At 36.7% G+C, this 25,880-nt stretch overlaps 1 protein-coding gene across 1 annotated transcript in view; it reads right to left on the minus strand.

Moving 5' to 3' along the window:
- POLQ (DNA polymerase theta) overlaps positions 1 to 25,880 on the minus strand; it is a 114,647-nt gene that overhangs the window by 54,834 nt on the left and 33,933 nt on the right. Inside the window, exons 13-15 of the mRNA XM_029213607.1 lie at positions 11,231 to 11,424; positions 10,225 to 10,349; positions 8,684 to 8,927 (exon numbers count right to left, since the gene is read on the minus strand). Coding sequence (XP_029069440.1) covers positions 8,684 to 8,927; positions 10,225 to 10,349; positions 11,231 to 11,424 — 563 coding nt within the window. The remainder of the gene's footprint in view (positions 1 to 8,683; positions 8,928 to 10,224; positions 10,350 to 11,230; positions 11,425 to 25,880) is intronic.

Genomic DNA, 25,880 nt, shown 5'->3' on the forward strand with positions numbered 1-25,880 from the left:
AAATAGAATAGAAAGTCCAGAAATAGACTTAATTACATATGGATATTTAATATATGATGGTGGCATCTCAAATCACTGGGACAAAGATAAACGTTTTTATAAATGGGAACCATTGAGAGATTAAATTGGATCCAGACTTAACACCATACACAAAATTAAATTCTAAATGCATCAGGAATCCAAATGCAAACTTACAAATACTAGAAGAAAACGTGTGAATTCCTCTTTAATCTCAATATATGAAAAACCTTTCTAACTATGACAATTTAGAAGCAAAAAAAAAAAAAGATTGCTAAAAAATAAATGAAAAGAAAAATAAAAATTCTGCATGGTGAAAACAATGCAATAAAGTCAAAAGACAATTGATAAGTTTTTGAGAAAAATATATGAAATATACATGTGAAACAAATGGCTAAGAACCCTAATCAGTTTTAAAAAGAAAAGATTCTAAGACTCTTTAAAAAGGAGAGGGTAAAAACCAAAACCTAGTAGAAACATAAGGAAAAGACATAACCAGATAATTCAAGAAGATATATTTCTTTAAATAATCCTGAAAATAAGAAAAAATATTCACCATCACGCACATTTAGAGAAATGCACATTAAAACCATACTGAGATACAACTTCTCATCTATCCGACTAGTAAAAATGAAAACCTTTTTGTCAAAGAGAAAAACCAGAGGCTCCAAATGGCATCACTTGTGCTAAAGCCCATGATACCAAGCCTAGATTTAATACATAACCTAAATACAATTTAAACCTTCATCAGAAGTGTAATCTTTTTTTTTTGAAATATAGTTGATCTACAATAAGAGCTGTATTTTTTTTTTTTTTTTTTTGGTTTAAAGACAAGCTTGTAAGGATTGGCTACTCCAAAGTTCTAAGGAATATAGCTAACTCAAATGCTTTTCAAGATCAAGTTATCCAAGATAATCTTTAGGAAGTAAACGCTAGTTTAAGTTTGTTGCTTTAATTAAAACAGACATGTCTTAATAGTTGTCAGCATTAATTATAATATTTTTATTCTACCTAAGCTAACAAATTTGTCAGCAAGAAAAATAACTTGGTATGATGAAATTTTCATTAGTAACCTAAATATAATTGTTTAGAGCAAGTAAATTAAATAAATAAAAGTAGAATAAAAAGATTTTCTAGGTGAACTTTTGAAATAACTTTTCCAAATCTTTAGCCTGAAACCCTAAAGTTTTGCTAAGCTTAGGTTAAGTAATGGAAATTTATTGAACATTTAGATCATTCCAAATAAGATAAAATCGGTGAAAGATTAATTACTGAACATAGCTTTATCTACTTTTGGCTTTCTATTGTTTAAAAACTAAAGATAAAATTTGGGATTATTAGTAAGCATGTTTGGTGCTGCCAACTATTGGCACTTGCCATCTACCTCCACAAGGATTAAATCATGAGCTGCTGCAGCTGCTGACCTTCAACACCCCCTGAAAGGAGTTCAGGGTGGAGATCAGGAATGAGGCACTTCATGCTCTGGGAGAAACTGGCAGAAAAGGTCTTCAGATAGATATTTTCAGGAGATTTTTATGAGCCCAATTCTTACATTCCTCATATCTAGAAAAGCACTAAAATCATTAACAGTGACACCTGCTCCTCGTGACTAGCAGCAAGCCTCTGCCAAAATGTGTGCTTGGCTGCTCGTACCTCCTTCACTAAGGTCATATAACACTGACCCTCCCTGCTACCTCTTTGGAGCGGCTTCTCAGAGCTACCTGAAATGCTGTCTCCTGGGTTATAGTTCTCATTTTGCCCCAAATAAAACTTAACTCACAACTCTCACATTGTGCTTTTTTTTTTTTTTTCCAGTCAACAGTGCCATGCTAAGAAAGTTTCTATGAAAAAGCACAAGTTTCTAGAAGTTACAAAGAGTACTTATAATTTTGCCAAGCTTCAGAATGCTAGTGTAAGAGTCCATAACTGTTTAGTTCCTAAATTTTAGCCAGAAATTAAGGTTTTCAAAAGATTAAAAATTCTAATATATGTAATTAAAGCTACAAGAAACAACAAAGGAAACATCTCCATATGCAAGGAAAGCACGATATGCTTTTGGCTAGAAAAGGCATGAGAGACTTCCCTGGTGGTACAGTGGTTAAGAATCTGCCTGCTAATGCAGGGGACACAGGTTCGAGCCCTGGTCCAGGAAGATCCCACATGCCACAGAGCAATTAAGCCCATGTGCCATAACTACTGAGCCTGTGCTCAAGAGCCCATGAGCCACAACTACTGAAGCCCGCAGGCCTAGAGCCCGTGCTCCGCAACAAGAGAAGCCACCGCAATGAGAAGCCTGCACACCGCAACTAGAGAAAGCCCGCGTTCAGCAATGAAGACCCAACGCAGCCAAAAAAAATTAATTAATTAATTTTTTAAAAAACAACGAAAAGAAAAGGCATGAGGAATGAAGATGCATTTTGTTAAGGGAAATGAGAGTAATTTTGTCTGAACTAGAGCTTCTGGTTATAAAGGGTAAACTAAAGGCATACAAAAATCTTTTCTCTCTTCACTGAAGAGAGAAAAGATTTTACCTTGTGTAATCAAGCTGGCTAAAACTGACTTATTATAAGCATTTTAAAAATTAAGTTTTAATATCAATAGTGTACTTATATAAAACTAGAACTTAATTTTCCTTCATCTGCTAAACAGACAACCGAGTATTGTTTCATATGGACCTGTGATCCTATTTAGTCAAGTGTCCAAACCATTTGATATCTTTGACAAACTTCCCCAAATCAAATTCTGAATGATGTCTTTTGACCACAAACTAACTTTGAAATTTTTCAGAGGCCCCTGGAACATTTCAAAAGATGTTAGGCTTATTTGATATGTTAAATTACATGAGAAGCATTACCAAACAAGAAGTAACATTAAGCCTTCTTTATGTCGTACTTGATTAGGTGTATAAGTGTTCTAGAAATTGTGTGAAATTCCTAGAAACTTGATATATCCTGGTACAATCCTAATTTATAATTCTAGTCATTATCTTAAAATGGTGTATGACATCCTCTGGGACCCCAATCAGAAATGGGTAACAAGTAAACAATCCTTTTACTGCTATTCACTTACTTTCTGAAATTACTCATCAAAATTGAGGCTCACACTAAAATTATTGAACCTGAGTAACAGGGAAATGACCTAGCTGACTTTCATGTAAAGGCAACAGAATCTATATAAAGATTGTGGCAAGTGTTGATGAGATTCGTTCTACTTCTCCAAAAATGACCCGCTTACTGCCAGACCTGATGTCCTTATAACAGACGACAGTCTGCTCCTGAATCAGAGAAACTAAGATGGGTAAACAATGGCTGTAAATTAAACAAACAGTTGGAGCTGTGGGAAAACCAAGATGGCCTCATGGTTCTTCCTGGCTCCCTGACAAATCTCATTTTTCTGTTTTCCCATTCCTTCACCCACCACAGTATATGTAAGAACAACTATTTGTGTCCCTGAAGGCCTTAGGCTTCCTCCCTCTGGGCCCTTGAAAAACTGTATTCAAGCAGAAAAAGTATTAATTACATAGGACTACATGACCTGAGGAGGATACTCTAATGTTTTTGTTTTTCCAGATTTAAGGAGACCTTTTCTTAAGCTATCTATGACTTAACAACAATTTGGTAAAGTATACCTTTGTGAACAAAGATGAAACTTCTTCTCCCCACCTGATCCCTCCAGAATTCAGGAACTCTCAGTGAATATTCTCACTCTCTTAACAATTTATTTGCTTGCATAAGTTCAATAACAATCTGTTCTCCTTGTAACAGGACACAATTAGAAACACTGGCTATATTACCAAGGCTTTGACTGGAATGTCATATTTGAGAAAGGTGTGCACAGACTCAGATATGACCAGATAGCTTCAAAGAACTGCTTCAAAAAAAATCGACCTGGTACCTTGCTTACAAGGTTTCAGCAAAGCAGTCTTAAAAAAGGACTTATATGGTCAATCATTATTCTTGCTGTACTTATATAAATAATCAGGCCAAGTTTAATGCAAACAAATTAGTTTTACTATGATTATCTTTGGTTAAAAAAAACATAGGGGTAATTAAAGAGAGAAAAATTATCTTTGCACCTTTGTAGATAGTATTAGATTCTAGTCCTGTTAATTGTCTTTGAAGTTTTATTACATACCTGTAAACTGGACTGGATCCTGAACTCTTCTAGTGTCCTTAAATATCTGGCTACAACTCACCAAACTAATATTTCCAATTTTCTCCCACCCTTCTGATTTGACATCACTAAGAACAAAGGCAGCCTTTGAGCCCTGTCAGAAGGGAGCTTACCAAGTGCTCCTGACCACTGACACTGATGCAAAATTATAGAAAGTATTGAGCCTTGGGTACATGTCTCACAGCTAAGGAGGACCACCTGACATCTGGTCCTACACAACACTGGAGACCCCTGAATCAAAATGATGAGTAAGAAAAGTCACTGATATTGATGTCTACTGCTTTCACCCAAGACACCAGATTCAAGTCTTCTTGCTTTAGTTAAACATGAAACCCTTTCCCCTTTTCTTTCTTAATTTCACTCTGGCATTGGCCTGGAAAGATAACACCCTCATCTGTATCTCCTAGGCCATTACTAAGAAGGGATAACCTTCAGTATTTAGGATAACTCTATTTTAGGATGGGAGATTCTCTTTCCACATGCACTAAAAACCTGACTGACTCCTGGCTTGAAAAGGTAAATGCAGCAGTCCCTGTGAATAAATCTTTTATCAGTATTCCTTAACAGGAATGGTTTGCATCCCGACAGGTCTTGTCTTTGTCTGTGGTGGTTATCATTCTCCTTGGGCCCATATGAATGCCCATATGGCTGGCACACAACTGTACTAGGCGTCTTAGGTTATCTAACTGTGCCCCTAACTGTTCTAGAAAAGGTCTAACAGGAGGATTCATGATTCAAGAACTGCTTCCTTTGGCAGGGCCTACTTCCCTGATTAGGAGTTAAAACAAAGAAGAATATAATCAGGAACCTTTCCTCGACTCTTAGAGAACATTGCAGATTCCATTGCTAGGGCACTAATTGCCCAACAAAAATACTTAGACTCTCTGGCCATAGTTGCTCTTGATAATAAGATAGCCCTTGATAATCTTTTAGCTGAGCAGGGAAGTGTCTGTGCTATGACCAATACCATCTGTTGTACCTGGATTGACACTTCTGGTGAAGTTGAAACTTAATTATGTAAGATCACTGAGTAAGCCACTTGGCTTAAAAGGGTGACTCCTTCAACAGTGTCTTTGACTGGTTTGGGTCTTGGGGACTATGGCTCTGAAGCACACTCCAAATACTGGGAGTTATCCTATTTATAGCTGTCATAAATATCAGCGCATTGGATCCTCTCAAAAGTTTTAAATGCATGTTCACAGCCACTGACCAGCAGAGAAGTGATCTCCCTGAGTGGAACATCAGAAAAGAAACGAGGAGAACAGCCACCTTAAAAATTGTGAACCTGTAACAGGGAAGAACAAAATCTGACTCCATGTTGGATCTGTTTACTTTAACCTTTGCTTCCTGTTGCTTTTGTGACTATAATCACTAAAAGGATGCTCTTTATAGCTATAAGCATACATAGTGGCCTCCCTTGGGGAACCCTGCCCCTCTGCCTCAATGTTAAACCAAAGTGCCTTCATTCAGCTCACAGGGAAACACCCTGCCCCTGCCCACCCATGAATGGCTGCAAGAAAGAAGAAATTAACACATCCCCTCCCAGACGCTGGCCAAACCAGAAGATATTTTGCAAGACTTAGAGCCTTTTTACTTTACTTCCTCACCTCCTCCCCCTCTCTGTTCTATAAAAGAAACTAGCATCCAGACCCAGATAAGATGGTACTCTAGGACTCTAGTCTGCCATCTTCTCGGATGCCCAGCTTTCCAAATAAAGTTGCTATTCCTTGCCTCAACACCTCGTCTCCTGATTTATTGGTCTGTTGTGCAGCAGAACAAGCTTGGACTCAGTAACAAACCTGAAGTCATGGCCTGTGAACATCACAGGAGTTCATCAAAGACGTCATGACCTATGGATAGCACAACAAAGATCAACAAAGCTGCAGAGCAGTAGTTGAGAGCGAAGCTAACGCCTTAAATTTTGATCACATCTCTCAGGCTGAGAGTATGATGAAAAGGAAGGAATTGTTAAAGAGAAAAGCCACAGGCCCCAAATGGCTAAAGCCCATGATACCAAACCTAGATTTAATACCTAACCTAATTGCAGTTTTGACCTTCACCAGAAATGTAATCTTAATCAACCGGTCTAGAATTTCCTGGTCAGCACCAAGAGGTAATCTGTCCATCCTCCCTCCCCACCCCACCCCCGCACCCCCACCCACCCCCAAGATACAATCTGCATGATAAAACCCCCTTGCCATTCCCTTTTACCCCCAAAAAGCTGCCCTGGTATAAAAATAACCCTTTCTTTTATTTTGCTAATAGCTCCTTTGCCCTATCCTTCTTCCTATAAAAACCTTCCATCTTTTAGTAAAACCCCTTCTAGTTCCTAGATTGGATGCTGCAATTCATGAATCACCTAATAAAGCTAGTTGGATCTTCAACTTTACTCAGCTGAATCTTGTTTTTTAACAACATCTAACAATGGATTCTACTGGTGAGCTGAGGGGTAATAGGCTAGTGAGAGTGCAACTTGGCTAGACCCTTCTGCAGAGCAATCTGGAATCTAATAAATCTATATATATGCACTTACCTTCTGAAATCTCATGTCTAGGAATTTACTCTGAAGAAACATCACCAACAATATGAAAATACATATGCACAAGGTAATTCATTACAGATTGTTGGTAATGGCAAGCTATTTGAGACAATCTGAATGTTGGATGGGTTTTCTGGCTTTTACGTACCGGGCACTGAAAGGGTGGCCAGTCTCCAAATACATCAGTTTCTATTCAGAAAATTAACATTAATACAATACTGTATCTAATCTACACACCTTACTCAAAATTTACCAATTGTTCCAAGTATGTCCTTTTTCTAATCCAATCTAGAGTAAGGTGGTACATTTAGTTGTCACGTCTCTTTAGCTTGCTTTAATTGGAATCAGCTCCTCAGTCTTTGTTTCCGTGACCTTAATATTTTTGAAAAGTACTGGCCAATTATTTTGTAGAATGTCTCTCAATTTAGGTTTGTCTGATGTTTCTCTACAGTTAAATTTACATTAGACATTTTTGATAAAAATATTCCAGGAGTAATGCTGTGTCTTTCTCAGTATGTCACATGAGGAGGCAGATAATGTTGATTTCTCATATTACTATGTTTCATTAATTTTGATCAGTGAAGGTTCTGGGCTTTCAGAAGAATCACAGTCATGGCAATAATGGCCTTAGAATCACACAGAAGAGATTCCAAAATATGTTTACAAATTTTTTCCAATTAAATTTTTTAAAATGTGTACTGACTTCAGATGACTCCCTGGAAGGGTTAAGTATGATATGTGGTATGCTGTTACCACAGAGATACTCCCACATCTGAATTTTTTCACCTCAGGTCTTTAATTACATATTTCTAAGCAACTATGAATATATCCAAAGATTCTGTGAAAATCACAGGCTCCAGAGGAGATCAACACCTTTACAAGTAGGTTTTAAAGCATACTCTATGTAGGTTTCAGTCAGAGGCACACTCCAAAGTGACAAAATCTCCCACCAATGGATCTGCCAATCTGGGGTCACAGGGGATGACCCTGCCCCCACAGCTCCACATTCTCTGCTTGGGTTGCATATGCTTAAGACTCCAAGCAATTTCATCCTTCAAAATCTAGGTAGAGGTAGCTATACAGCTATAGCTATGCTGGCTGTAGTGCATGCTGTACTAAGGCCCACTAGTAGGAATCACACCTGCCGTTGCTGCCGAAGTACACGGAGTAGAGCCCATGATGTGAGGTGGCACTGCACAGTGAGGCCCTTTCTTTGACTATGCTCCCATCCCTTCACACATGTTTCAAGTTTCAGAGCATGTGTCAAACCAAAGAGGAAAGAAGCACTGAACTGGAAATGAGATTAATGCTCTAATTTAGGACAAATTTTTAAAACCTGAAAATAAAACTGTTAATACTTGAAACTGCCTAAACAGCTATAGAATCTGGCTAAGATTCCATATAACAGTGAGTTCAAAGAATAGTGGTTGAGAAAATAATTAAGCTATTCCTTGATAATATGCTGAGTCCAGCCCATTCAATGAATTGGTTACACACACACACACACACACACACACACACACACACACACACACACATCAAGAAGTCCTCTTCTCATAAACTGTTTTTGAGGGACTAGTATTCCAAAGAATATTCAAGAAGAGTATATTTTAAAGTTTTCTTGCCTGAAGAAAATCTAAGATGAGTCCTGGATATATACTGAGAACTAAAATCCATCAAGGCAGAAACATTGGTAACTTAACTTTACTCAGACTTTCTAGGAGAGAGTTATGATACATTTAGAAGTGTCTTTAAAGTCATAAAATATATTTTAAACATACAAAAAAAGAAAAAAGTAATCCTCAAAGGGGAAAAGGAGCCACATTTTCTTCCACTTATACCAAGTATGGCATGATATTATCTAAGGGAAAAATATTTTAATATATTATCTATTATTTACAAATTGACCTGTTTTCATTTAATAACATATGTAGACAAGGGGATTTTTCTTACCTTTTAAAAGGCACAGCATTTTTCAGAACACTTTCCACGTCAGCAACATCTGCTCTGGCAAGATCGGCCACAGTAAGAAAGCCAGAAGCATAGAGGAATCTGGCTCTCTGTGCATTAAGTAAGGATACCCGGACCAGGTCACACAGCTCCCTCTGGATGCCAAATGTAAGACGCTTCTGAAACTGGGACAGTAGTAGTTCCATGTTGTGCCAGCCCAGGCGGTTGGAAAACACTGTAATCATCCCTAGAATATTCATATAATATTTATTGAATTAAAAATTCTTTCTAGACCAATTCTCCGTTTCTTGAGATGTATTTTTGTTTCACTGTTGTTGTTGTTTTTTCTGCAGAATTATAAAGTTTAACAGGCCCAAGGTATAAAATAATAGGAGAGCAGACATCTTTAAGGGCCTAGCTAATTGGCTAGCCACACTAAATATCATCTCATTTTTTCTTAATCATGAACTTGCATTTGAAAAAATTGAGGCAGAGCACATAAACACAAAACAAACAAAAAGCCCTCACTAGTTCCCCTCTCTCTCTCTCTCTCAATTTTTTCCTTACTTTCTTTAAGGAAGAAAGAACTCTTAAAACAGGTAAAGAACTCTTTTCACCTAGAGGAAAACAAGAGAGCTAATTTAAATTGTCAAGTGCTGAGAGGATTATTTACAAAGAGTGAAAGTCCCATTGATAATTTCATAAAAAAAAAAAAAGGTTGCCCAGCTTGATAGCTATACCCTCTTGAAATAAAGAGGCCAGAGTAGCCAAGTGTCAAGTCATTAAGAAAATCACTTCCCTACAAGAACATTAACCCTAGAGGTAATCTGAGATCTTTGATGCCAGTGAGTTGAAGGGTAAGTCTCTCCCTTCTTACTACCCTCTCCTGGCATCTTTCCCTCAGTAATCTCTCATGCACACAATTTCACAATGAAACTTCTTACACATGTAAACACACTCTCCAGCAGCCCAGGATTTCCCTCCTAAGGGCTTAAGGATTTCTTGGTAAAACCAGACCTAGAACTTCCCTTGTTTGCCTAGCTTAGAAGATAAGAGTTTAATTTTATTAAGAAAGACCAGTATTTCCTTAGAGAACAGATATTTAAAACAATGAGACAGAAGTCTAGAAATCCCTCTCCACTTGCCATCTTCCACAGTAACAAGTATTAATCAATAACTTGATGAGAAAATAAAGACCAGTGAGAACTGTGTCTGTTTCTTCTTACAATACGCTCCCCCCGCCAAAAAAAAAGACAGAAAAACAGAAAGAAGAGCGATGGTCAGCAGGTTGCTGGGGAATGGAAGGGGACCAAGATCCAGACACTCAGCCAGCTGCCAGTCTTCTGTAGCAGGGTAACTGAGCCCACAGGAGTCATAGTTTTGGGTGTTCTGATGATGACAGGAACTATACAAAATTATGGCTTAACATGATCCCCTCACTTTTAGAGAAACCTACAGTAAAATGGAATTTGAAAAAAAGTAATCTTAACTTGACCTCAAACCACAGAGTCTTAAATAAATGTGGGAACGCTTGTTTAACTGACCTGCATAAACAGCAGCTGACTGTTGTAACGATTGAATCTGTCCACGACTGCATCCATATTTCTGATTAATTTCCTTTAAGGGAACTTCACTGATTAAATCTAATAGCACAAGACTGGTAAAAAACCTGGAAAGTAAATTACCAAAAGTATGGTAAGAGGTCACTTATGTCTACTATGAAAGTACAATGTATGTTGAGAAACAAGAAAGAACCAAAAAAGGTAAGAGGGTGAGAAAGGGATAAGATTCCTAATAGGATATAGGATTAGTGGACAAAGAGCTCAATGTTTGTAAATTCTAACATACGTTAGTACTATAGTAAAAAACTAATATCTGTATAACAAAAAGATTTTGTTCATATTTCAATAATGCTAACTAATTTTAAGAAATGAGACTTGGTTCAAGAAATATGATGGCACAAAAATTTTAAAGAACACTTGATACACAATTATATCACCTAATCATATTTCAATCAAAATTTGGTTATAAAGAAGTTTTGATGTGAAAGGCAACTGTGCCACAAATAAGCCAAGTATATAATCCTTACAAAATTTACACTTGACTATGATGTAAATAATATGAGACTAATGCTTTAAGAAAAATAATTTTATTATATTTCAAAGAAGCTAAAGCCTGTACAATTTCCCCACCTGAATCTTTTAATTGGCTCTTCCCTACTGGTAACAAATCAATTCAAAGGATGATACAAACCATATCCTCAAATGGAGCCACACTAAGTTGGCAATTCTGATCATATCTTCTTTAAGGGAAGAAAGTAATTAAGTGTTCTACTTTAAAAAGTCTTGATATATAGTGGTTTCTTATAAGCTACAAAGAAGAAACTAAAATATCAATACATTCAGTAAATACAAGAAGTTGAAAATTTTTACTATATTCAGCCAAAACTTTTATTTTAATGACAATGAAAGTGATTACAATAAACTGGACATCTACTGTATATCCAATACTGTGTTAAAAACTGGATAGTCCAGGTTCCTTGATATTTACCTTTTATGGATGGCCATTTGTCGGTGCTGTTTCTCAGTTCTGGCTACTACTTTTCCTTTCACACAGCGAGCCAAGAACCCTTCTTCAACTCCCACTAGCTCTGCCACCCGTTTCATAGAAGCTGGCAACTTCTCCCATAAACAGAAAAATCGATACCAATCAATAGTAGTCCAATCCTCAAACACAGGTGTAACCTAATGGGAAGAAGCATCATTCATTACCTAAAACTATTGCATTACAAAAGGGACAAAATTGTAAACGTAAACTTCATGTTAAAAACAAAGGCTTCGTGGGCTTCCCTGGTGGCGCAGTGGTTGAGAGTCCGCCTGCCGATGCAGGGGACACGGGTTCGTGCCCTGGTCTGGGAAGATCCCACATGCCGCGGAGCGGCTGCGCCCATGAGCCATGGCCGCTGAGCCTGCGCGTCCGGAGCCTGTGCTCCGCAACGGGAGAGGCCACAACAGTGAGAGGCCCGCATACCAAAAAAACAAACAAACAAACAAAGTCTTCAGTATTTGGAAAAATTTCTAAATGTGATAATGCCTCACTTATATGGAAACTTCATTTAATCACAAACAACTCACTGACAAGAGAAAAGAAGAGACCACTAAGCACACAAGCTGGATTTTACAGAATCCAAGGACTTTAATCATAGACACTTTTAATCTCGGTATTCTGATGTTAAATACAATCTTAAGTATTTTGTATGACTTCTGAGAAAATACAGGGAGGGGAAAGAGGAATCAATATTCACAATTGCTATAATGTATTTATTATCTGAAGTGTCCAGGATTCAACAACAACAAAAAAAACAATGAGACATTCAAAGAAACAGAAACATGTGTCCCAAACACAGGGGAAAAAGCAGGCAAAAGAAACACCTTTGAGGGGTTCCAGATGTCAGAAATATCTGCAAAGACTTCAAAGAGACATTATAAGTATGGTCAAAGAACAGCAACAACAACAAAAAACACGCTTAATAATGTAAAGGAAAGTATGATGACAATGTCTCATCAAGTAGGGAATATGAATAAAGAGAAATGATAAAAAAAAAGAGCCAAATGGAAATTCTAGAGTTAAAAAATACAACTGAAATGAACTATTAACTATAGAGCTCAACAGTAGATGCAAGCTGGCAGAATAAAGAATCAGCAAACATGAAGATAGATCCATCAAGATTATGTAATCTGAGAGGTGAGAAAAAAGGAAAAAAAAATGAACAGAGCCTCAGAGAATGTGGGAAGCATTAAAGTGTACCAACATATGCATAATGAGAGTACCAGAAGAAGACAGAAAGGAACAGAAAGAACATTTGAAGAAATTATGGCTAAAACCTTTCCAAATTTAACGAAAGCTTTACATATGCCAGAGACTAAAAGTGAACTCCAACTAGGAAAGCTCAAAAAGATCCACACCCTGATGCATCAGAGTCAAAATGTAAAATACCAAGAGAAAATCATGAAAGCAGCAAAAGAAAAACAATGCATCATATACAAGGGAAACCAAAAAAAAATAAGAGCCGACTTCTCATCAAAACCAATGGAGGACAGGGCTTCCCTGGTGGCGCAGTGGTTGAGAGTCCACCTGCCGATGCAGGGGACATGGGTTCGTGCCCCGGTCCGGGAGGATCCCACATGCCACAGAGCGGCTGGGCCCGTGAGCCATGGCCGCTGAGCCTGCGCGTCCGGAGCCTGTGCTCCGCAACGGGAGAGGCCACAACAGTGAGAGGCCCGCATACCGCAAAAAAAGAAAAAAAACAATGGAGGACAGAATGCTGTGAAACGTGTTCAAACTGCTGAAAGAAAAGAAAAGTCAACAAAGAATCTTATATAAAGGAAAACTAACTTTATAAAATAAAGGCATAACAAAGACATTCCCAGATAAACAGAAAATTTGTTGCTAGCAGATCTGCCTACAAGAACTACTAAAGAAAACGCTCTTCTGGTTGAAAGAGAGTGACCCAAAACAGTATATTAATTCCACACAGAAAAACAAGGAGTGCCAACAAAGGTAATTGCATGGGTACTTGTAAAGATAGTATTATTGCATATTTCCCCTCTTTTCTTCTCTTGACTGACTTTAAAAAGCAGCTGTACAAAACAGTACGTATAAAACATATAAAAATCCAAAATGTTTGACAATAACAGCCCAAAGGAGGCAGATGGGAGCAAAGCTATATTGAAGTAGGAAATAACAAGAAAGAGTAACTAAATCCATAGAAACAAATAAAGGGAAGCACAAATCTTAAATAAAAATGTAAATATAACAAATTTTATACGTATACATTTGCTCTCCTTTCTACTCTCAGCTTGTTTAAAGACATAAAATTGTATAAAATAACAATTATAACAATGTATTGTTGGTTTGTAACACATGTAGATTAGATGTAACATGTATAACACTAATAGCACCAAAAAGAAAAAAAAAAAAAGGAATAGGAATACAGCTATACAAGAATAATGTTTCTATATCTCAATGGGATTAAGTAAGTATAAATTTTAAGCTGTATATGCTAACCCCTTAAGTAATTACTGGGAAAATAACTTCAAAAAATATAGAGAAAAAGTAAAGAAATTTAAATGTTATACTAGAAAGTTTTGCTTAATTCAAAAGAAATCAGTAAAAGTACAAGAGAACAAAAGAAGACGTGAGATATATAGAAAATAGACAAAATGTGGAAGATGTAAATCCAGCTACATCAATAGTAACATGAAATGCAAATGGACTAAATAATCTATCAAAGACAGAGATTGACAGATTGGATAAGAAGAAAACCAGAATCCAACTATATGCTGTCTATAAGAGACACATTACAGATTCAAAAATACAAACAGGTCAAAAGTAAAAGGAAGTGAAAATATGCAAACCACAACTATAACAAAGCCAGAGTAACTAGACTAATATCAGATAAAATAGACTTCTAAAAAACAGTTCACAGAAGTGGAATATTTTATAATGACAAAAGGACCCATCCAACAAACAAACATAACAACTGTAAATACATACAGGGTTCTGAAACACATGAACAAAACTTGACAGAAATGAAGAAACAGACAATTCAAAAATAAGAGTTGAAGATTTAAATACCCTCACTTTCAACAGTGGAAAGAAGAACTAAGAAGATCAACAGGAAATAGAAGGTGAAAACGATACAGTAAATCAACTAGACCTAACAGACATCTGTAGAACTTCAACCAGCAACAGCAGAATGCACATTCTTCTTGAGGCCACATAGAACATTCTCCAGGACAGACCATCTACTAGGCAATAAAACAAGCCTCAATAAATGTAAAAGGATTGAAATCATGTGAAATATGTTTTCTAACAATGGAATGAAATTAAAAATAAATTTTAAAAAATTTTGGAAATTCACAATGTGGAAATTAAACAAGATGCTACTAAATAACAATGGGTCAGAGAAGAAATCACAATTGAAATTAAAAACTACCTTGAAACAGATGAAGATAAAAAATGAAAACATAAAATACCAAAATTTATGGGATACAGTGAAAGTAGTGCTTTGAAAGAAATTTATAGTTATAAATGCCTATACTAAAAAAGAATAAAGATCTAAAATCAATATCCTAATCTTCCACCTTAAGACACTGCAAATTGAAGGGCAAAGGAAAGCCAAAGCCAGAAGGGAAAAAAAAAAAAAAAACTATAAAGAGCAGAAATTAATGAAACAGAGAGTTAAAAATAATAGAGAGAATCAACCTACCCAAAATAGGTTCTGTTAAAAGGTAAACTGAAACACATTAAAATTTTCAAGAGTTTATTTGAGCATGCACCAATTAGAATTGGGCAGCGCCAAACCAAAGGCAGTTAGGAGTCCTCTAATGACAGGAGCTAGGGGCAAAGTTTTTAAAGAGAAGATGCTGAAGAAAAGCAAAGCAACTACAGGACTGGTTATAGCTTCAGCAGTTGCCTTATTTGGGAGAACCTAGTTGGCTTTTTGTGATTGGTTGTTCTCAAGTTTCACTTTCTTGGATTCAAGTGCATTGACTAAGGCTTAAGTTCTTGTTTGCTTACATAAGCTGCTAAGACAGGCTTCCTTATTTAAGTATTGTTAACAGTTCTTTGAAACAATACTGAAACCTTTAGCTAGATTGATCAAGAAAAAGAGAGAATACTCAAATTACTAAAATCAGGAATGGAAGAGGGGACACTACTACTGCCTTATAGAAATAAAAAGAATCATAAAAAAATACTATGAACAATTGAATACCAACAAATTAGATAACCTAGATAAAATGGACAAATTCCTGGAAACATACCAACTACCAAAGCTGATTCAAGAAAAAATAGAAAATCTAAATAGACCTAAAACAAGAATAGAGACTGAATTAGTAATCAAAAAATGTACTCCAAAGAAATGTCTAAGCCCAAATGGCTTGACTGGTGAAATCTATTACCAAATGTTTAAATAATTAACAGCAATCCTTCACAATTTCTTCCAAAAAGAGAGAGGAACACTTCCTAATTCATTCACTACCTCAAAACCACACAAAATCATCATGAGAATAAAGAACTACAGACCAATGTGTCTTAAGAATGTAGATGCAACAATCCTCAACAAAATACCAGCAAACCAAATCTAGCAACATGTAAATAGTACTATACAACATGATCAAGTGAGATTTACCCAGAAAATTCAAGAATAATATCATATCTGAAAATCAAATAATGTAATATCAATAGAATAATGGACAAAAATCCCATGATGATCTCAATAGATGCAGAAAAAGCACGTCACAAAATCTAACACCTTTTTGTGATTAAAAAAATTCAACAATCTAGGAATAGAAGGTAAATTCCTCAAACTGATAAAGGCTATGTGCAAAAAATCCACAGCTAACATCATACTTGATGGTGAAAGCCTGAACACTTTCCCTCTAAGATCAGGAACAAGACAAAGATGTCTGCTCTCACTATCTCTATTCGTATTTAACTGGAGATTCTAGACAGGTCAAGAAAAAGAAATAAAATTCATCTATAGTGGAAAGGAAGAAGCAAAACTACCTCTATCTGCAAATGATATGAACTTGTATATAGAAAATCTGCAAATGATATGAACTTGTATATAGAAAATCCTCTATCTGCAAGTGATATGAACTTGTATATAGAAAATCCTAAGGAATCCACCAAAATACTATTAAAATTAATGAACAAGTTTAATAGGCTGCAGCATACAAGATCAAAATATTAAAAAATTGTTCATACATTTCAATAAACAATCTGAAAAGAAAATTAATAAAGGAATTCCATTTACAATAGCATTAAAAACAATAAAATGTTTAAGAATAAGTTTAACAAAAGACATAAAACTTGTACTCTGAAAACTATAAAAACTGTTGAAAGAAATTAAAGACCTACACAAATGTGAAGACAGCCAAGTACACTAACTGGAAGACTTAACATTGTTAATTGTCATCAAAATTAAAAATCTTTGTGCTTCAAAAGACATAATCAAAAACTTGAAAAGACATCCCACAGAATGCAAGAAAATATTTCCATATCATATACCTCATAAGAGACTTGTATCCAGAATATATAAAGAACTCTTACAAATCAATAATAAAATGATAAATAACCCAATTTAAAAATGGGCAAAGGATCTGAGTAGATATTTTTCTAAGGAAGATATTCATGTGGTCAAGAAACAGATGGAAAGGTGTTCAACATCACTACCCATTAGGGAAATACAAATTCAAACTATAATGAGATAGCACTTCAAGCCCATAAGGATATACTTAAAAAGACAGATAAAAACAAGCATTGGAGAGATGTGGAGAAATGTGAACCCTTGTACATTGCTTATGGTAATGTAAAATTATGCAGCTGCTTTTTAGGACTTTGGAAGCTCCTCAAAATGTTAAAATTAGAGTTACCATATGATCCAGCAGTTCTACTTCTAGAGATACACCTAAGAGAATCCAAAACATATGTCCAAAAAAACTTGAATATGAATGTTAACAGCAGCATTACTCATAATAGTCAAAAAGTAAAAACATATCAAATGTCCATCATTTTGATGAATGGATAAAGATGTAGTACATCTCTACAATGAAATATTATTCTGCAATATAAAGGACTTAAGAACTGATACATGATAAAACATGGATGAACCTTGAAAACATTATGCTAAGTGAAAGAAATCAGCCATAAAAGACCACATATTATATAATTCCATTTATATGAATAAGAATAGAATAGAAAGTCTATAGAAAAACAGAAATCACACTGGTGGTTGCTCAGGGGTAGGGGAGGATGAGGAGGTTGAAGGAAAATGGGGAGTGACTGCTAATGGGTACAGGGTTTCTTTCTGAGGTGATGAAAATGTTCTGAAATTAGATGTTGATGACTGCACAACTCTGTGAACATACTAAAAATCATTTACTTGTACACTTTAAATTATATACTATGTGAATTGTATTGCAACAAAGCTATTTTAAAAAAACTCAAATTCCCTATGAGAAAATTTTCAGAACACTCTTGAAAGCCCCAAAGTAGACTCAAAGAAATAGAAAAACATCGCTTTTCATGAATAAGATCAATCAAATTAAAAAGGATGTCAGTCAGTTCTCCTCCATGTTAATGTATAAATTTAACAATACCAATGAAAATACCAAGTTAATTCTAAGCGATATATGAAAAGGGAGGTAAGCAAGAATACCTATGAACACTAAAAAAGGAGAGCAATGAAACTAACCCTACTAGATAATACAATAAAAGCTTTTAATTAAAACAGAGGTAGTAGCGTACATATTGGTAAAATTGGTCTGTTGTCAGGTCAACAAATGAAAGAGAAATATACCCAACAACAAATGGAAATTAGAAATGCATCTAAACACAAATGCAAATTAGTACATAAAAATTGGAGAAAAAAGTTAAATGAAAGCTGAAGAAAATTTTTCAGTCACTGTGTGTAAACAAATCTTTTTAATAAATAAAGATGTGACTACAGATAGCCATTATGAAAAAAGATAAAATTGAAGAACCATATATTAGAATAAACTCTAAATGAAATAGAGCGCAAAAGAGAGGGACTACAATCATATAATTACTTGAAGAAAATGTGAGAGAATTTATAATCTCAGAGCAAGAAAAGCATTTCTCACTGATTCTAAAGTTCAAAATTCAACTATATTTTTTTTAAATGCTATACAAAACACACAATAAACAAAGTCAAAAGCCAAGTGAAAAACTAGGAGAAAAATATTTATACCACAAAGAACTACTCTCCCTAATATATGTAAAAGAATTGTTAAAACTTAAGGAAAAGACCAAAAATACAATAGAAAAATGTGCAAAAGACATGGACAACTCATAGAAAATAAAATACTACCTTAAACATATAGAAAAAATGTTCAAATTTATTCATAATAAAAAGTGTAAATTAAAAGTACACTCAAAAATATAAAAGCTTGACAATATAATTTTATTTATGAGGTTGTGGGAAAATAGCCACTCTCATATAGCACTGGTAAAACTGGAAAATGATATAAACGCTATAGAGGGCAATGCAAAACCAAAATCACCTATGTCTTTACACTTGACCCAGCAATCATACTTCTAGGATTCTTTCGCAAAGATACACCTCCATCAAAACTAAACTAAACAATAATATATGCCAAAGTTACTCACTGCAGCATCTTTTGCCATACCAAAATATTGGAAACAACTCAAATATCCATCAGAGAACTGACTGAATAAACAATGGATTATCCACATACACAATGGGGTTATACAGATATAAAAAGAATAAAAATCCCATGAATTGACAAAGAGTGATTTCCAAGATATATTAGACATATTGTTAAAGGGGAAAAAGAGGTACAAAGTAATGTATATAGAATACTATCCTCTGAATAAGAAAGGTAAAGTGAGACTGTATCTAAGCACTTTCTAATATTTATTAGCACTTGCTAATATTTATACAATGAAAAAGAAAAGACATAGACCAGAAACTAATGAAAACAATTATCTATGAAGGTAAGAGGAAACGGCATGCAGAGCATTGACATATAGCTGCCAGACCTCACTGGGTATTCCTTTTTATATAGTTCTGACTTTTCAATCACATAAATGTTTTAAATATTCAAAAAACAAAATAGTACATGCAAACTTAAATGTTTTATTTAAAAAATAAATGTACATTAACTTGGCAATTTTTTGAGACAGGGTTAAGGTCTTTTGAGTGTGAGTCTATTGATTAGAATTTACCATGGCTTTCTTATGTAAACCATACCCACAATACATTGTCTCATAAATCCAGTTTCTCTTTTGGTCAAGTGAAGTTAGACATTAAAGAAAATTGCAACACTAACAAACGTAGTAAGGTAGATAGCTAGGGGGAAGCAGCCGCAAGGCACAGGGATATTAGCTCGGTGCTTTGTGACAGCCTGGAGGGGTGGGATAGGGAGAGTGGGAGGGAGGGAGACGCAAGAGGGAAGACATATGGGAACATATGTATATGTATAACTGATTCACTTTGTTATAAAGCAGAAACTAACACACCATTGTAAAGCAATTATACCCCAATAAAGATGTTTAAAAAAAAAGAAAATTGCAAAATACTCTGTGAACAGTATCCTTCTAGTTGTTTTCCCATATAGATTATAACTTTTTTCAGAGCTTTACAGAAGTCTCACTCACATGTTTTATCAGCAATTATTTTAGTAACTTGCATTAAATCTAATTTTCATAGAAGGAAACTGGCAGTCTGACTCTAGAGCCCATAATCATAACCAATGTAAAATAAATGAGACTTATTTTTCAGGCCATGCCAGATAACTGGTAAGACCAGCTTTGAGATTCTCCTTAGACACATTCTCAGGCACAGAGCTTTGAACACATTATCACCCACGTAGTACACATGATCACTGGAAGGGGGGGCGGAGGGAAGGCCCTGTCCAGAAATTTCTCCTCTGCTCGCCTCTATATAGTGTTCTTATTGAAATACATTTCTTGATAAGCCTTCCTAATTCTTATAATTTCAAATTTACCCCCCACTCTCTCGCCTATCAAAACACATGCATTTGCTCTTTCCCCCTTCCCAACTTTATTGAGGCATAATTGACAAATGAAATTGTATATATTTAAGGTGTACAATATAATGATTTGACATATGTATTCACTGTGAAATGATTACCACAATCAAGTTAATTAGCACATCTATCACCTCACATAGTTACCACTGTGTGCATGTGTGTGGTGAGATTCTCTCTGTAAGCAAATTCCAAGTATACAATACACTATTATTAGCTAAAATCACTATGCTGTACATTAAATTCCCAGAACTTATTCATCTTACACAGGCATACATTGGGGATATTCTGGGTTCAGTTCAAAACATTACAATAGAGGGAAGAGGGGGAAGATGGCGGAAGAGTAAGACGCAGAGATCACCTTCCTCCCAACAGATACATCAGAAATACAACTACACGTGGAACAACTCCTACAGAACACCTACTGAACGCTGGCAGAAGACCTCAGACCTCCCAAAAGGCAAGAAACTCCCCACGTACCTAGGTAGGGCAAAAGAAAAAAGAATAAACAGAGACAAAAGAATAGGAACGGGACCTGCACCAGTGGGAGGGAGCTGTGAAGGAGGAAAGGTTTCCACACACTAGGAAGCCCCTTCAGGGGCAGAGACTGTGGGTGGTGGAGGGGGGAAGATTCGGAGCCACGGAGGAGAGCACAGCAAAAGGGGTGCAGAGGGCAAAGCGGAGAGATTCCCGCACAGAGGATCGGTGCCGACTGGCACTCACTAGCCCGACAGGCTTGTCTGCTCACCCGCCGGGGCGGGCAGGGCTGGGAGCTGAGGCTAGGGCTTCAGCACTGGGAGAGGACTGGCGGTGTGAACACAGCCTGAAGGAGTTAGTGCACCACGGCTAGCTGGGAGGGAGTCTGGGGAAAAGTCTGGACCTGCCAAAGAGGCAAGAGACTTTTTCTTCCCTCTTTGCTTCCTGGTGTGCAAGGAGAGGGGATTAAGAGCGCTGCTTAAAGGAGCTCCAGAGACGGGCGCGAGCCGTGGCTAGCAGCGCGGACCCCAGAGACGGGCATGAGAGATGCTAAGGCTGCAGCTGCCGCCACCAAGAAGCCTGTGTGCGAGCGCAGGTCACTATCCACACCTCCCTTCCGGGGAGCCTGTGCAGCCCGCCACTGCCAGGGTCCCGGGATTCAGGGACAACTTCCCGGGAGAAAGCACGGCGCACCTCAAGCTGGTGCCACATCCCGACGGCCTCTGCCACCGCAGGCTCGCCCCGCATCGTGCCCCTCCCTCCCCCCGGCCTGAGTGAGCCAAAGCCCCCGAATCAGCGGCTCCTTTAACCCTGTCCTGTCTGAGCGAAGAACAGACGCCCTCCGGCGACCTACACGCATAGGCGGGGCCAAATCCAAAGCTGAACCCCGGGAGCTGTGCGAACAAAGAGAAAGGGAAATCTCTCCCAGCAGCCTCAGGAGCAGTGGATTGAATCTCTACAATCAACCTGATGTACCCTGCATCTGTGGAATACCTGAATAGACAACGAATCATCCCTAATTCAGGAGGTGGACTTTCAGAGCAAGATTTATTATGTTTTCCCCTTTTCCTCTTTTTGTGAGTGTGTATGTGTATGCTTCTGTGTGAGATTTTGTCTGTATAGCTTTGCTTTCACCATTTCTCCTAGGGGTCTATCTGTCCATTTTTTTTGTTTTTTTACTTAAAAAAATTTTTTTTTCTTCATTAATTATTTTTTATTTTAATAACGTTATTTTATTTAATCTTAGTTTATTTTATTTTATCCTCTTTCTTTCTTTCTACTTTTTCTCCCTTTTATTCTGAGCCGTGTGGATGAAAGGCTCTTGATGCTGCAGCCAGGAGTCAGTGCTGTGCCTCTGAGGTGGGAGAGCCAAGTTCAGGTCACTGGTCCACAAGACACCTCCCAGCTCCACATAATATCAAACGGCAAAAATCTCCCAGAGCTCTCCATCTCAACACCAACACCCAGCTTCACTCAACGACCAGCAAGCTACAGTGCTGGAGACCCTATGCCAAACAACTAGCAAGACAGGAACACAACCCCACCCATTAGCAGAGAGGCTGCCTAAAATCATAATAAGTCCACAGACACCCCAAAACACACCACCAGACGTGGACCTGCCCACCAGAAAGACAAGATCCAGCCTCATCCACCAGAACACAGGCACTAGTCCCCTCCACCAGGAAGCCTACACAACCCACTAAAACAACTTTAGCCACTGGGGAAAGACACCAAAAACAACAGGAACTACGAACCTGCAGCCTGCAAAAAGGAGACCCCAAACACAGTAAGATAAGCAAAATTAGAAGACAGAAAAACACACAGCAGATGAAGGAGCAAGATAAAACCCCACCACACCTAACAAATGAAGAGGAAATAGGCAGTCTACCTGAAAAAGAATTCAGAATAATGATAGTAAAGATGATCCAAAATCTTGGAAATAGAATAGAGAAAATGCAAGAAACATTTAATGAGGACCTAGAAGAACTAAAGATGAAACAACCAACGATGAACAACACAATAAATGAAACTGAAAATACTCTAGAAGGGATCAATAGCAGAATAACTGAGGCAGAAGAACGGATAAGTGACCTGGAAGATAAAATAATGGAAATAACTACTGCAGAGCAGAATAAAGAAAAAAGAATGAAAAGAACTGAGGACAGTCTCAGAGACCTCTGGGACAACATTAAACGCACCAACATTCGAATTATATGGGTTCCAGAAGAAGAAGAGAAAAAGAAAGGAACTGAGAAAACATTTGAAGAGATTATATAGAAAACTTCCCTAGCATGGGAAAGGAAATAGTTAATCAACTCCAGGAAGCACAGAGAGTCCCATACAGGATAAATCCAAGGAGAAACACGCCAAGACACATATTAATCAAAATTTCAAAAATTAAATACAAAGAAAACATATTAAAAGCAGCAAGGAAAAAACAACAAATAACACACAAGGGAATCCCATAAGGTTAAGAGCTGATCTTTCAGCAGAAACTCTGCAAGCCAGAAGGGACTGGCAGGACATATTTAAAGTGATGAAGGAGAAAAACCTACAATTAAGATTACTCTACCCAGCAAGGATCTCACTCAGATTTGATGGAGAAATTAAAACCTTTACAGACAAGCAAAAGCTGAGAGAGTTCAGAACCACCAAACCAGCTTTACAACAAATGCTAAAGGATCTTCTCTAGGCAAGAAACACAAGAGAAGGAAAAGGCCTACAATAACAAACCCAAAACAATTAAGAAAATGGGCATAGGAACATACATATCGATAATTACCTTAAATGTAAATGGATTAAATGCTCCCACCAAAAGACACAGACTCACTGAAAGGATAGAAAAACAAGACCCATATGTATGCTGTCTACAAGAGACCCACCTAGAGACACATACAGACACATACAGACTCAAAGTGAGGGGATGGAAAAAGATATTCCATGCAAATGGAAACCAAAACAAAGCTGGAGTAGCAATTCTCATGTCAGACAAAACAGTCTTGAAAGTAAAGACTATTACAAGAGACAAAGAAGGACATGACGTAATGATCAAGGAATCAATCCAAGAAGAAGATATAACAATTGTAAATATTTATGCACCCAACATAGGAGCACCTCAATACATAAGGCAAATAGTAGCAGCCATAAAAGGGGAAATCCACAGTAACACATTCATAGTAGGGGATTTTAACACCCCACTTTCACCAATGGACAGATCATCCAAAATGAAAATAAATAAGGAAACACAAGCTTTAAATGATACATTAAACAAGATGGACTTAATTGATATTTATAGGACATTCCATCCAAAAACAACAGAACACACATTTTTCTCAAGTGCTCATGGAACATTCTCCAGGATAGATCATATCTTGGGTCACAAATCAAGCCTTGGTAAATTTAAGAATATTGAAATTGTATCAAGTATCTTTTCTGACCACAATGCTATGAGATTAGATATCAATTACAGAAAAAGATCTGTAAAAAATACAAACACATGGAGGCTAAACAATACACTACTTAATAACGAAGTGATCACTGAAGAAATCAAAGAGGAAATCAAAAAATACCTGGAAACAAATGACAGTGGAGACACGACAACCCAAACCCTATGGGATGCAGCAAAAGCAGTTCTAAGAGGGAAGTTTATAGCAATACAATCCTACCTTAAGAAACAGGAAACATCTCAAATAAACAACCTAACCTTGCACCTAAGGCAATTAGAGAAAGAAGAACCAAAAAACCCCAAAGTTAGCAGAAGGAAAGAAATCATAAAGATCAGATCAGAAATAAATGAAAAAGAAATGAAGGAAACGATAGCAAAGATCAACAAAACTAAAACCTGGCTCTTTGAGAAGATAAAATTGATAAACCATTAGCCAGACTCATCAAGAAAAAAAGGGAGAAGACTCAAATCAATAGAATTAGAAATGAAAAAGGAGAAGTAACAACTGACACTGCAGAAATACAAAAGATCATGAGAGATTACTACAAGCAACTATATGCCAATAAAATGGACAACCTGGAAGAAATGGACAAATTCTTAGAAATGGACAACCTGCCAAGAATGAATCAGGAAGAAACAGAAAATATGAACAGACCAATCACAAGCACTGAAATTGAAACTGTGATTAAAAATCTTCCAACAAACAAAATCCCAGGACCAGATGGCTTCACAGGTGAATTCTATCAAACATTTAGAGAAGAGCTAACACCTATCCTTCTCAAACTCTTCCAAAATATAGAAGAGGGAGGAACACACCCAAACTCATTCTACGAGGCCACCATCACCCTGATACCAAAACCAGACAAGGATGTCACAAAGGAAGAAAACTACAGGCCAATATCACTGATGAACATAGATGCAAAAATCCTCAACAAAATACTAGCAAACAGAATCCAACAGCACATTAAAAGGATCATACACCATGTATGGATCAAGTGGGGTTTATTCCAGGAATGCAAGGATTCTTCAATATACGCAAATCAATCAATGTGATACACCATATTAACAAACTGAAGGAGAAAAACCATGTGGTCATCTCAATAGATGCAGAAGCTTTTGACAAAATTCAACACCCATTTATCATAAAAACCCTCCAGAAAGTAGGCATAGAGGGAACTTTCCTCAACATAATAAAGGCCATACATGACAAACCCACAGCCAACATCATCCTCAATGGTGAAAAACTGAAAGCATTTCCACTAAGATCAGGAACAAGACAAGGTTGCCCACTCTCACCACTCTTATTCAACATAGTTTTGGAAGTTTTAGCCATAGCAATCAAAGAAGAAAAGGAATCCAAATCGGAAAAGAAGAAGTAAAGCTGTCACTGTTTGCAGATGACATGATACTATATATAGAGAATCCTAAAGATGCTACCAGAAAACTTCTAGAGCTAATCAATGAATTTGGTAAAGTAGCAGGATACAAAATTAATGCACAGAAATTTCTTGCATTCCTATACACTAATGATGAAAAATCTGAAAGTGAAATCAAGAAAACACTCCCATTTACCATTGCAACAAAAAGAATAAAATATCTAGGAATAAACCTACCTAAGGAGACAAAAGACCTGTATGCAGAAAATTATAAGACACTGATGAAAGAAATTAAAGATGAT

Source organism: Monodon monoceros, unplaced genomic scaffold, assembly GCF_005190385.1.
Source record: "Monodon monoceros isolate NGI ecotype Baffin Bay Population unplaced genomic scaffold, NGI_Narwhal_1 Super_Scaffold_11, whole genome shotgun sequence".
Taxonomy (NCBI): Eukaryota; Metazoa; Chordata; class Mammalia; order Artiodactyla; family Monodontidae; genus Monodon; species Monodon monoceros.